The sequence below is a fragment of the Misgurnus anguillicaudatus genome, chromosome 18, assembly GCF_027580225.2.
Source record: "Misgurnus anguillicaudatus chromosome 18, ASM2758022v2, whole genome shotgun sequence".
NCBI classification, from domain to species: Eukaryota; Metazoa; Chordata; class Actinopteri; order Cypriniformes; family Cobitidae; genus Misgurnus; species Misgurnus anguillicaudatus.
This window is the reverse complement of record NC_073354.2, coordinates 36,433,762-36,447,000: the sequence shown is the minus strand read 5'-3', so window position 1 is coordinate 36,447,000 and position 13,239 is coordinate 36,433,762. Positions and strand designations below refer to the sequence as shown.

General features: G+C 43.7%; 1 protein-coding gene across 1 annotated transcript in view; it reads right to left on the bottom strand.

Annotated features, from left to right (window-relative positions):
• plcb1l (phospholipase C beta 1-like) overlaps positions 1-13,239 on the bottom strand; it is a 115,516-nt gene that overhangs the window by 37,005 nt on the left and 65,272 nt on the right. Inside the window, exons 10-11 of the mRNA XM_055185507.2 lie at positions 10,201-10,347; positions 3,188-3,345 (exon numbers count right to left, since the gene is read on the bottom strand). Coding sequence (XP_055041482.2) covers positions 3,188-3,345; positions 10,201-10,347 — 305 coding nt within the window. The remainder of the gene's footprint in view (positions 1-3,187; positions 3,346-10,200; positions 10,348-13,239) is intronic.

Genomic DNA, 13,239 nt, shown 5'->3' with positions numbered 1-13,239 from the left:
TCTACCAGCATGGAATCCTACAAAGACTCCTCTGGCCCCTGCTCATCTATGAGGTCCCCATGACGGTGGTTGAAGGCTTAGAGCGAAGAGTGAGCAGCTATCTACGCAGATGGCTGGGACTGCCACGCAGCCTAAGCAACATCGCTCTGTATGGGAACACCAACAAGCTCAGACTGCCTTTAAGCTCAGTGAGGGAGGAGTTCATTGTGACACGGGCACGGGAACATCTGCAGTACTCTGGATCCAGAGATGCGAAAGTGTCCGGGGCAGGGATTGTCGTCAGGACAGGAAGAAAGTGGAAGGCAGCAGAGGCAGTCCAACAAGCTGAAACTCGGCTGAAGCACAAGGCCATCCTTGGGACAGTAGCACAAGGCAGAGCCGGACTTGGAAGCCTAACAGCAACCCGTTACGACTTGGCCAGCGGGAGGGAGAGGCATAGGCTGGTGCAGGAGGAGGTGCGTGCTTCAGTGGAGGAGGAGAGAACCAGCAAAGCAGTGGCCATGCGGCAGCAAGGTGCCTGGATGAAGTGGGAGCAGGCGATGGAGCGGAATGTCACTTGGAAGGACATCTGGACGTGGAATCCACAGAGAATCAGATTCTTGATCCAAGGGGTTTACGACGTTCTTCCCAGCCCATCTAACTTGTACACATGGGGCAGAGTAGAGACACCTGCATGCACGCTGTGTTCCAAGCCAGGGACACTAGAACACATCTTGAGCAGCTGCTCCAAGGCACTAGGCGAAGGCCGGTATCGATGGAGACACGATCAGGTCCTTAAAACCATTGCTGAGGCAATCAGCAAAGGGATCAAAGACAGCCGATACCGTCAAGCCACAGCCAAGGCTATCCACTTCATCAAGGAAGGACAAAGGCCAAAGGGAACATCTAAGAGCTGCTCTGCTGGGTTGCTCTCAACGGCCCGAGACTGGGCAATGACAGTTGACCTAGAGAGGCAACTGAGGATACCAGCACACATCACTCAGTCCACGCTGAGACCTGACATCATCTTGGTCTCTGAGGCCACCAGACAACTAATCTTGCTAGAGCTAACAGTCCCCTGGGAGGAGAGGATGGAGGAGGCTCAGGAGAGAAAGAGAGAAAAATATCAGGAGCTGGTGGAGCAGTGTCGGACGAATGGGTGGAGGACCAGGTGTATGCCAGTGGAAGTAGGCAGTAGGGGATTTGCCAGCCACACCCTGAATAAGGCATATGGTACACTGGGCATAACAGGCGCCAACCGAAGAAGAGCCATAAGCAATAATGTGGAGGCAGCAGAGAAAGCATCCAGATGGCTCTGGTTGAAGAGGGGAGAACGGGGGGGGGGCGGTAGCATGCCACTTGGACACAGACCGGGGTTTGATCAGCCTCGGTCGGGTCGCCTGGAGGAGGGTGTCTGTTGCAAGACCCGAAACACCCTGTGAGTCCAGGAAACAACACTGATGATGTGTCCAAGGTTGTGCATCAGAAGATGTTTCTGTAACAGAAATTAAATGGAAATTGATAAAAATGCCAAAAAAGTTCTTAAAATCTAATGAATACTGGTCTCTATAAAATGTATATAACTGCAGATTGTCCACTGAAAAAGAGGAGAAGCGCAAAGTGATGATTTGTTATTGATTAGTGCTAACACACTCAAAATACACCAAACCAAAAGAGCACTTTATATATTAAACTAAAGCAACAGATAATGTGCATGTCAAGACGGATAATTGGCATGTCATACAATTATATTTTCTATATAAATATATTATTATTGTTTATAGATTTCAAATACAAATTGATTTTTTCTCTTTTATTAAAAACGGTCACAGCAAACATCAACATGCAGGCTTGTACTGCTTACAAACATGCACACGCGGGTGAAGGTTGATAAAATCTGCGCTGCGTGCGTAGAATCCGGGCAGGTCTGCTTTTTATCCAGATCTTGATGCTTTATGTGTTTGACTTTATATGGTGCGGCACTGACTGATAAGAGTATGACATCAGAGTACCGCAAGAGCAAAGGTAAAGGCGGACCATTTTGTAACATTTCGACTTGCTCTCGCGGTACTTTACGCCATTTGAGTCTTTACAGCAAAGTACCAGAAACATGAGAAGTGATGGCACACAAAAGAAAGTGAGGGTAAGCTAAAATATAAAAGTGTCAGTACTGTGAGCACTGGTTTAGCTACTTACATCGTATGGTGCTCTTTCACCATCGCGCAGCCGCGCACTCGCTCTGTAGTTTGTAGCTCGCGCTCCGACTTCTGTAAACAATAACTCCACCTTCTTTGATTTGATTGACCATCGCATCATTTTGACCTTGACGAACGCATATGCTGATTGAGGCACGGCAGATAGAGATAAACGTTTTACAGTATTTACAGTTAGGCATATTAGGCAATTATTTCATGACTTTTTACACTCAACAGGGAACTCAATGTTAGGCATGAGCCTGCGTGAGAAAATGGATGTGTGGCGTGAGAGCGTGAGAATGGGGTCAATAGGCTTTATGCCCAGCTGCACTACTTCCTGAACTTCAGCCAGCTTCTTGTTTCCTGTCTGCCGTTATTGGACAAACTGATTAATCCAGGTGTGCCTGACCTCAGTAGTCACAACAACAATAATCAGACACACCTAGATTAATCAGTTTGTCCAATAATGGCAGACAGGAAACAAGGAGCTGGCTGAAGTTCAGGAAGTAGTGCAGCTGGGCATAAAGCCTATTGCGTGAGTGTCACGCCGAATGAGGGAGGGTTGTGAATCCTGCCCCACGCACGCACACACACACACACACACACACACCACACACACACACACACACACACACACACACACACACACACACACACACACACACACACACACACACACACACACACACACACACACACACACACACACACACACACACACACAGGAGCATTTTGAGATCATTTGTGCAAGAAAACAAACTCATTTGGCATTTGCACGCGGCCTTTAGCATTTGTTTGTAGCTACTAGCAAGCTTTCTGAAGCCTTGAGATGCCGATCACGCTTTTAAGGTTTGCGCAAATGTATATTCGATTGAAATAATTTTTTATCATTTCACAAGTAAATGAGTGAATAAAAAAATAAAGAGTTTGCAGCGGGGTCGATATCAGACAGTTAAATTCTCCAGACAGGGGCGAGAAAGATAAATCTATCCTGCAGTGTGTGTGGAGTTTACCTTGAAGGAGATCTCAGATGTCATGGTAAATCCGTGTGTGATAACAGGTTCTTCATCGGCCGTCCGCCCCTTCCAACAGTCAAGCTCTATACACCGACAGCCAGACAGCAGGACCTGACGGTACATCTCCACAGATGAGTTTCCTGCCAACTGACCCGCTGCCAAAAAACACACACGCAGAACTTTATTATATACTGCAATATATATAAATATCTTTAACTCATCGCTAGAAATAGGATACGTTCCAACAGCTTTCAAACTAGCAGTTATTAAACCGCTGATTAAAAAACCGCAGCTTGATCAGGGAGAGCTTAATAACTCAGTGGTCAGGCGCTAGCCTGGTTTAGGTCGTATCTAACCAATCGCTATCACTTTGTTTATGTAAACGCGGAAGAGTCATATCACTCCCTGGTTAAATACGGTGTACCGCAGGGTTCGGTTTTAGGTCCTATCCTGTTCTCGTTATACATGTTACCTCTAGGAGACATTATCAGGAAACATAACATAAGTTTTCACTGCTATGCGGATGATACCCAGCTTTACATCTCCTCACATCCCAGCGAAACACACACGTTTTCTAAGCTAACAGACTGCCTTAGCGATGTTAGTGACTGGATGGCACATAACTTTCTTAAGCTGAACTCCAATAAGACAGAGATAATTATTATTGAACCGAATCGCTACAAACATAATATGTCAGATTACAAGTTGCACATAGATGGCTGCACTGTGGTGCCATCTTCCACGGTTAGGAACTTAGGTGTGATGTTCGACAGCAACTTATCCTTCGATAGTCATATCGCCAACGTCTGCCGCACAGCATTCTTCCATCTTAGAAATATCTCGAAAATACGCCATATACTGTCTACATCTGACGCAGAGAAGCTTATCCATGCTTTTATGACCTCTAGAATAGACTATTGTAACTCGCTACTCGGGGGATGCCATGCAAATCAAGTAAACAAGCTTCAGCTAGTTCAAAACGCTTCCGCAAGGGTACTTACTCGATCTAAAAAGTATGACCACATAAGCCCAATTCTGGCATCTTTACACTGGCTACCAGTTAAATATTGCATACAATTTAAAATATCACTAATCACCTACAAAGCTTTAAATGGCCTAGCACCCTCATATCTTAGAGAATTACTATCAGAATACAATCCATCACGCACACTACGTCGCAAAATTCTGGTCTCTTGATTATCCCTAGACTATCAAAAGTGTCTAAAAGTGGAAGGTCATTTTCCTACTTAGCCCCTAAGCTCTGGAATGATTTACCAACCGATGTCCGAGAATCAGACACAGTCGATAATTTTAAATCTAGACTTAAAACTTTTCTCTTCAACAAAGCATTCGCATAATTTGTCTAGTAAAAGTACTTAACTCGAAATAGTTATCTGTACGGAACAAAGCACTCGCGGTCATAACACAGACCAACCAAATAAATAAATAAAAACCTTATCTTAACCTATAGCCGGATTGCGATTTTGGAACTTTCGTGTTCTTGTGAATAGTATGCCATACAAACCCGTTTGCCACTGAACCTGCATTAACGACGACAGTGGGGCCTCCAGCCTTAGTCAAACGGGTTGGCTCGTATGGTTGGGTTATGATTTTGGCGCTTTCTTTGTATTGCAAATAGTATGCCATACAGACCCGTTTGCCACTAAACCTGCATTAACGACGACAGTGGGGCTTTTGGCCTAAGTCAAACGGGTTGGCTCGTATGGTTGGGTTGTGATTTTGGCGCTTTCTTTGTATTGCAAATAGTATGCCATACAGACCCGTTTGCCACTGAACCTGCATTAACGACGACAGTGGGGCTTTTGGCCTTAGTCAAACGGGTTGGCACGTATGGTCGGGTTGCGATTTTGGCGCTTTCTTGTGTCTTGTGAATAGTATGCCATACAGACCCGTTTGCCACTGAACCTGCATTAACGACGACAGTGGGGCTTTTGGCCTTAGTCAAACGGGTTGGCACGTATGGTTGGGTTGTGATTTTGGCGCTTTCTTTCTATTGCGAATAGTATGCCATACAGACCCGTTTGCCACTGAACCTGCATTAACGACGACAGTGGGGCTTCCGGCCTTAGTCAAACGGGTTGGCACGTATGGTCGGGTTGCGATTTTGGCGCTTTCTTGTGTCTTGTGAATAGTATGCCATACAGACCCGTTTGCCACTGAACCTGCATTAACGACGACAGTGGGGCCTCCAGCCTTAGTCAAACGGGTTGACACGTATGGTCTGGTTGCGATGTTGGCGTTTTTTTTTCGTGATCTTGTAAATAGTATGCAATATAGACCCGTTTGCCACTGAACCTGCATTAACGACGACAGTGGGGTTTTACAGGCCTTAGTCAAACGGGTCGACAGGTTTCATTTTCTCTTAAAAATCGGAAGGTGACCCTTAGTTACCATATATACCGTCGCAGTGGGCCCCCAATTTGCAAAATCCTCAACTGTGGATAAAACAATTATGCCTCAATAGTTAGTCTGTCTGAAACTAAGCTGATTAAACAACATCACTTTGTGACACTTGCATTACATGTGAACGGCCCCTACGCTAATATGATTTTGTTTTTCTCTCCCTGTCTCGTCCCTGGGTCCCATTGACCCTGAGGACAATGGGACAAACAGACCCAGTTCCGGTAGATGTGAAAGTCGGCACACCTCTGATCTACTGGTCGTCCTTCAATGTGATGCCCAGCTGATGCCTGACCAACGACCACCGGCAGGACCCGCTTAATATCCGCTTAATCTCTGCTTAATCTCCGCTTAAGCTCCTTATCCGTTCATATGTGTGTATATACGTGTATATCTCCCAAGGGTTTTTCCCTCCTAGGACTTTTATTTTTATTTCCTCGGCTAAACAACCCGGGGTTTTTGTTTTTTTTCTCCTAGGGGGAGGTAGCCTGCTTGGGCTTAACTTAGCTTCTTCTTCTCGACGTTACATTAGTAATATGCTCGCTCATAATGTCGCGTCATAGCCGCAGCAAATTTGACTGCTTATGCTATTGTGTATTATGTTATGCTATCTGTCGTTTTTCTGTGCTTTTACTGCTTCTATTAATGGAAAGCTGCTTTGAAACAATTGAGTATTGTGAAAAGCGCTATATAAATAAAATGGAATTGAATTGAATTGCAAGTTGCATTTGGTTTGTGTTTGTATCTGCACCTGTGAAACTCCACACAACGCAACATAACACGGCTAACAGAAAATGATGAGCAAACTAATCAATAACAAATCAACAATAATAATGCATCATTATTTCTAACAAAACTGAAATGTGTACATGGGTTAGTATCAAAACAAGCAACAATTACAAATATTTATTCAAAACATAATAGTTATGAATGTAGAAGAAACAAAATGCCTTTCACAATTACAAAATTAGCTTAAAGGACAAGTTTGGTATTTTTCACTTGAAGTCCTGTTTTCTGATTGTTTATGATGAAATAGAACGGTGTTGACTGAAATTTGTACGTATGATGCTGGCCCGAGAATTTTCGGGTGTTTGTGTTTCACCTCCCCCCTCAATAATGGCTGTATTGGTGCAGTGGAACAATCCTTTCTAAAATGCATTAAACTTTCATTTACAAAGACGTGAAATTCACCGAGTGGTCAGGGGTGTTCACTGATATGCACACACAAAAATCGCTGCAAAAGATGCTTTCCAACAGGCTTTAACATAGTTTTTGTCCAACTCCATTGACTTGTATTAGATGTGCTGTAAGGTACGGTATTACTCTGCGCCGGGAACTTTGTTTGTATTCTTGCAATTGGCAAAGACGGATTATCGCCACTAACTGGGCTGGAGTGTCTATTATTCAAGCTCTCAGCGAAAGAATGTACGGGTGTGAGGCGTTTGGAAAAATAGGTCCACAAGATAACAACGAATGCTAAACCACCTGCGGGATAACATACTTTTCCAGAATAACAACCGCAATCAATCATACCCAGCAGTAATAGATGTTATGTACAATAAATAATATTTCTCAGTGTTAAATAAGTTTCCTTTGAATAAACTCTTCTCCAATTTTAGTTTTGTCTTTAGATTGTCAAGTACAGTGGCGGCTGGTCAATGGGGGTGCTGGGGCGCTGCCCCCCTAAAGTTGGCTAGAGAAGAAAGCTACTTTTAACATGTTACAAAAAGTTTAATATATAATGCAAATTAATACAAAATAAAATCTTTAGTTGTGCTATTTTACTGTTAGTCATGTTATCATTTATTTAAGAATATAAAAAATCAAAAGTCAGTAAAAAGGGTAAAAACATGAGGCTGAGCTCTAATTGGCCCCACTTATGTTGTAAGCGAATCAATATAGTTTTTTATGTCTTTGACATATTTTCTTTAAAAGAATTCCCCTTTCAAAGCCTACAGCAGTGGTGTAGTCTACGTGATAAGCAGGTATACGCCGTATACCCACTAGGAATTGTCAAGGATTTCCGTATTCCCACTAAAAATACCCTGCTGAAAAAAACAGCATCAAAGAGCATGGACCAGCATGGGAATTTTGCTTGTCTATGCTGGTTTGATGCTGGTTTAGCTGGCGGTCACCAGCATACCAGCACCAAAACACAACATATGCTGGTCTTGGTGGTATGACCAGCATGGGATGCTGGTGTGAATGCTGGTTTGGTGCTGGTTTAGCTGATGCTAATGCTGGTGCTGGTTTAGCTGGTGTTTACTAGCAAACCAGCACCAAAACACAACATATGCTGGTCTTGCTGCTATGCTGTTTTTTTTCAGCAGGGTAGCGTGAGGGTGAGCAAGGTTTTGTGACATTTCAAACTTTTAGTCATAATTTTGATGATAAGCACTGACTATTATTAGCATGCTACACTTGCTACTTTAGCGGGTTGAAAAGTATATACATATTAGGCTATATATTTGGTGTGTTTGATTTCCTGCCAAACTGCGCGATCCGATAAAATCAAATTACTATAACGGCGCAAAAGTGACTGTTGAGCAGACTGTTGAGGTGTGGCGCCACAAGAACCCACAGGCAAGTGACAGCAAAGTACCGCGAGAGCGATTCCTGTTATCACATGCAGAAATCTGCTTTGAATCGCTCTCGCGGTACTTTGACATCACCAAGAGGTCTGCTTAGCGCCAAATGAAGTCGAACATGCAGTGTAGCTGCTCACACGACATTGTAAACAAACAGTCCATGTGGAGAAGTGAATTGCAATCACCAGAGTCACTAATACACTTGAAATAAGTAATATACATTTATACACGTATAGTAGCCTATATACTGTATATATGTAACAAACAGCAACAGTCCCAAGTAAAAAACATTTGGAATTTTAAACAAACAGAAAAACATTTGTGATGTTATGGTCTTTTAGGTAAGAACTTATTTTGCATCATTTTAATCGGCGCGTTCGCTTCTCACAAAGTCTGACTGCTTCATTCATACGCTAGAGACTAGAGCACAAGGTAACATGACGTCATCGCTGAGTGGGCGGTCATGTATACTGTTCGAAACTCCCCTGCCGCGCTGACGATAATATGCACGGGCGCCAGACACGATCTCGCGTGAATGATTACTAAACAGCGACCTCTAGTCACAGAATTTGATAGGTCACGGAATGTTAGCCACAGTACATTGCGCATGAGTATTAAAATGAATAAAGACAAGAAAAAGAAGATTTGGAATCATTCTTTCATTTTTGTTTTTTGTTTATTTGATTTCTCGTTTTAAGCTGAAAATGGGAATTCATTGAAGTTTTCCTTCTTTTTTGTTGCATACAGAAAAACATATAAACGAATTATGGACAGTTTATTTCTTTTTTCGTTTGCCACATTGAATGTAATAATTAAATGATCGGATGATACACGGACCCTCCGCCCACAGGAATACGTCAGTCGGCACCTTTGGCACAAAGGGCTCTGCTAAGCCAAGCTACTGTCAAATCACAACACACTAAACAATCTACACAATCACAACACACTAAACAAACTACACAATCACAACTCGTTACGTATTTCTGAAGGAGGGACTTCATAGAACAAGGAAGACATCAGCCCATTTTTAGGACAGTGAAAGCAGTGCTATAGAGATAAGTAAATTGTGTGAAAAATAATGCGTTTTTTTAGACATAAAACATGAACACACAATCAAAGCTTCAAAAACACAGAAAGAACGGGCGCTTTAAATGATGAGACAAAGTGATAGAAATTATGAAGTGTACTTACAAAATTCATGCTGAAATTAAATCAATTCACTAAAACTCAGACTGTTAAAAGAATGGAGTACATTAATATCATACCCTAAAACAATCTTTTAAAGTCCTAAAACGCTAAAAGTTCAAATATCAAAAGTGTCCACTAGTGTATATACAATCCAATAGAGAAAATGAACACAACTTTTATGAATTTTGAAGTCTACAATTTTTTCTAGTGAACGCACTTAGACTTTACAATTCATAAAGTTTGTCTTTACCTGTAAATACTTGTTGGACAAAATGTGTAAGTGTCATAAACTTTTGTTATACACATAACTTAATTTTTGCAATAATCCAAAAGTCTACAGGAAAAATGAATTGGCTTTTTAGCAGACGAACCAGTGTCCTGCTAATTTTCCCTGAGGCTGCTGATTGGCTAACCTGTGAGGTAGGTGTAGTGTGGCGCTGCTGATTGGCAGACCTGTGAGGTAGGTGTAGTGTGGGGCTGCTGAATGGCAGACCTGTGAGGTAGGTGTAGTGTGGCGCTGCTGATTGGCAGACCTGTGAGGTAGGTGTAGTGTGGGGCTGCCGATTGGCAGACCTGTGAGGTAGGTGTAGTGTGGCGCTGCTGATTGGCAGACCTGTGAGGTAGGTGTAGTGTGGGGCTGCTGATTGGCAGACCTGTGAGGTAGGTGTAGTGTGGGGCTGCTGATTGGCTGACCTGTGATGTAGGTGTAGTGTGGGGCTGCTGATTGGCAGACCTGTGAGGTAGGTGTAGTGTGGGGCTGCTGATTGGCTGACCTGTGATGTAGGTGTAGTGTGGGGCTGCTGATTGGCTGACCTGTGAGGTAGGTGTTGTGTGAGGAGTTGATAAAGTAATGCGAGAGCGGGAGTGTCATGTCCTCACTCTGGTCCAGTTTCTCTGGAGGTATAATGCTGTTCTCCTCTCCGCTCAGATATCTGGCAAAGCCCTCAACAGAAATCTGCCCTGTGCCGCAACATAAAACCAAAACAAATTAAACTTTCATTTATTTATTTTGTTGTCCAAAGTGCCCCACAATGTAGAAAATATCTAATATACAGACAGAACTTACATGCAATTAAAACAATTGTAAACGGTTCCCATAAACAAAATTAAAAATCCCCTACTTCATAGGACAAACTGAAGAGATGAGTCTTCAACTGTGACTTAAAAACCTCTAGGGATGGAGGCTTCAGAGTGTAAAGGCCAGAACGTTCCATGGTGTAGGAGCTACTACAAAGAATGTCTGATCAGCCAACAACAGCTGGTACGTTGATCTTAATGACCTAACTGATGTATAAGACTTAAGAGATGTGTAAGAGATTTGAGATGTCATTTCACAAAAATTGTGTAGTGCTTTAAAAACAATAAAAAATCTTAAACTCGATCTTAAACTTGACTGATAACAAATAAAAAAAGGTCAGGACCGAATTGTTGTTTTTCCTTTTTTGTGCAATCAAACACACCTGAACCTGCTAATCGAGTTTTTCAGGGATATACCTAAAAATTAGAGGCAGGTGTGCTGGAGTAGGGTTGGAACAAAAATTTGCAGGATAAATTCTCATATATCTTTGTTTTAATGTGATTTTATTGTATCTCTTCTTTTTAAATATTTTTTCTCTTATATACTGTTTTCTAATTTCTATGTAAAGCACATTGAATGACCTCTGTGTATGAAATGTGCTATACAAATAAACTTGCTTTGCCTTGCTTAGAAGATGAACCTGAACTTCCTGTCAGGGCTGAAAGGTCCGAACCTGAGTCTCCTGAACCTTCTATAATGGCTGAGAGGACTGAACCAGAGTCCCATGAGCTTCCTATCCCTCCGGCTCCGCTGGCTCCTCTCTGGCCTCCAGCTCCACCGGCTCCTCACTGGCTTTCGGCTGCTCACTGGCTTCCGGCTCCTCACTGGCTTCCGGCTCTTCACTGGCTTCCGGCTCTTCACTGGCTTCCGGCTCCTCACTGGCTTCCTGCCCTGCCGGCTCTGCCTTGGATTCTTGCCCGGCTAGCTCCACCCTGGCTTCCTCCCCTGCCGGCTCCACCCTGGCTTCCTGCCCTGCCTCCGGCTCCTCACTGGCTTCTGGCTCTTCACTGGCTTCCGGCTCTTCACTGGCTTCCGGCTCCTCACTGGCTTCCTGCCCTGCCGGCTCTGCCTTGGCTTCTTGCCCGGCTAGCTCCACCCTGGCTTCCTCCCCTGCCGGCTCCACCCTGGCTTCCTGCCCTGCCTCCGGCTCCTCACTGGCTTCCGGCTCCACTGGCTCCTCACTGGCTTATGGCTCGCACCCTGCCCAGCTCTGCATTGGCTTCCTGCCCTGCTGGCTCTGCCTTGGCTTCATACTCTGCCATGGTCTCCAGGCCCTCCATCCCTCCCCTGGGTCCACCTCCATTCCACCAGCCTGGACTGGTCTTGATGATTTTCATTGGAGCGTCTGGAGGTTGATCTTAAGGGGGGGTTCCTCATTGGACTTTGGCTCCGCCAGCTCCTCTCTGGCCCTGACTGCGTCGGCTCCTCACTGGCCTCTGGCTCTGTTGGCTCCTCACTGGCCTCTGGCTCCGCCGGCTCTTCACTGGACTCTGGGTCAGCCGGCTCCCCACTGGCCTCTGGCTCCGCCGGCTCCTCTTTGGCCTCTGGTTCTGCTGGCTCCTCACTGGCCTCCGGCTCCTTAATGGCCTCTGGCTCCGCCGGCACCTTTCTGGCCTCTGGCTACTCTGGCTCTGCCTTGGCTTCCTGCCCTGCCAGCTTCGCCCTGTTCCATTGGTCCTTGTTCTTGATTGTCTCCCAGGTGTGTCCTATTAACCTTGATTTCTCTGTGTGTATATACATACACAGAGAAATCAGTGTTTCTCTTGTCCTTTGTCCAGTATTGTTGTATCTGTTATGGTGTTCTGTAGCCTGGTTTTCTGTTCTGTTCCTGTACCCTGTCTGGATTATTTTGTTTTATTCTGTTATGTTAAAACCTTACCTGCAATTGGATCAGCTGCATACTCTAATCATTACAGCTGTAAAGAAAGTTTAATCAAATTGGTTATTCCAAGTCAATTCAACCAACTATTTTAAGTTTTAATAAGTTGACATAACTAAAATAAAACAAGTAGAAATTGTTTAACTTAATTTAAAGTAACACAAAAACCTATGTTGCTATGACTTACTGATTATACATTTTTTACAGTTTAGAAGACTCCAGAAGTATGAGAAATGTTCATTAAACTTTAATAAACATTTACATCAGCTGACTGGATGTGTCTTAATGTATCTTTTAACAAGAATGAAGATTGCAGGACATGCTCAAAGAAAGTCTCGTGTGTAAGATCCCAGCAGTCTCTCTGGCCACTTTACAATAATAAAAGGTGCCATGCCCTCTGTGGACTCCTACAACCTAATTACTATACTGCAGTTTCCTCTCTGACATCTCAACAGTTTTCCTCTTATGAGTGAGTTTCATCTCAGTGACTTTTCACCTGTTCAAAACCATGAGATTTGATTAAAAGGAGGATTCACTCTGGTGAGTAGAAGTATGAGGTGTGCTGGCACCTCCACAGAAGATCTGAGATTCTCTTGCTTCTTATGTTGTATATTAATAAGGCTTCTTCATGAAAGACGTCTTCTTAGAATTAGGGATGCACCGGTTGACCGGCCATAAATCAGAAGTTAATTGCGGTAAATTAAAAAGAGTAAATTTGCAGGGTTCTCAAGTCTCAAGCATTCACAGTGAGACACATGCATTTCAGTCAGTTCACGCGCTCACACGCCACACCTTGTATTTCTCATGCTGAGAAGCGATGCTTCCTGCTATATACAATTATTGAAAGAGGTTCTGTGCCTAGTTCATAGCTGTCTCTAGTTTTTTTTTTTGTATT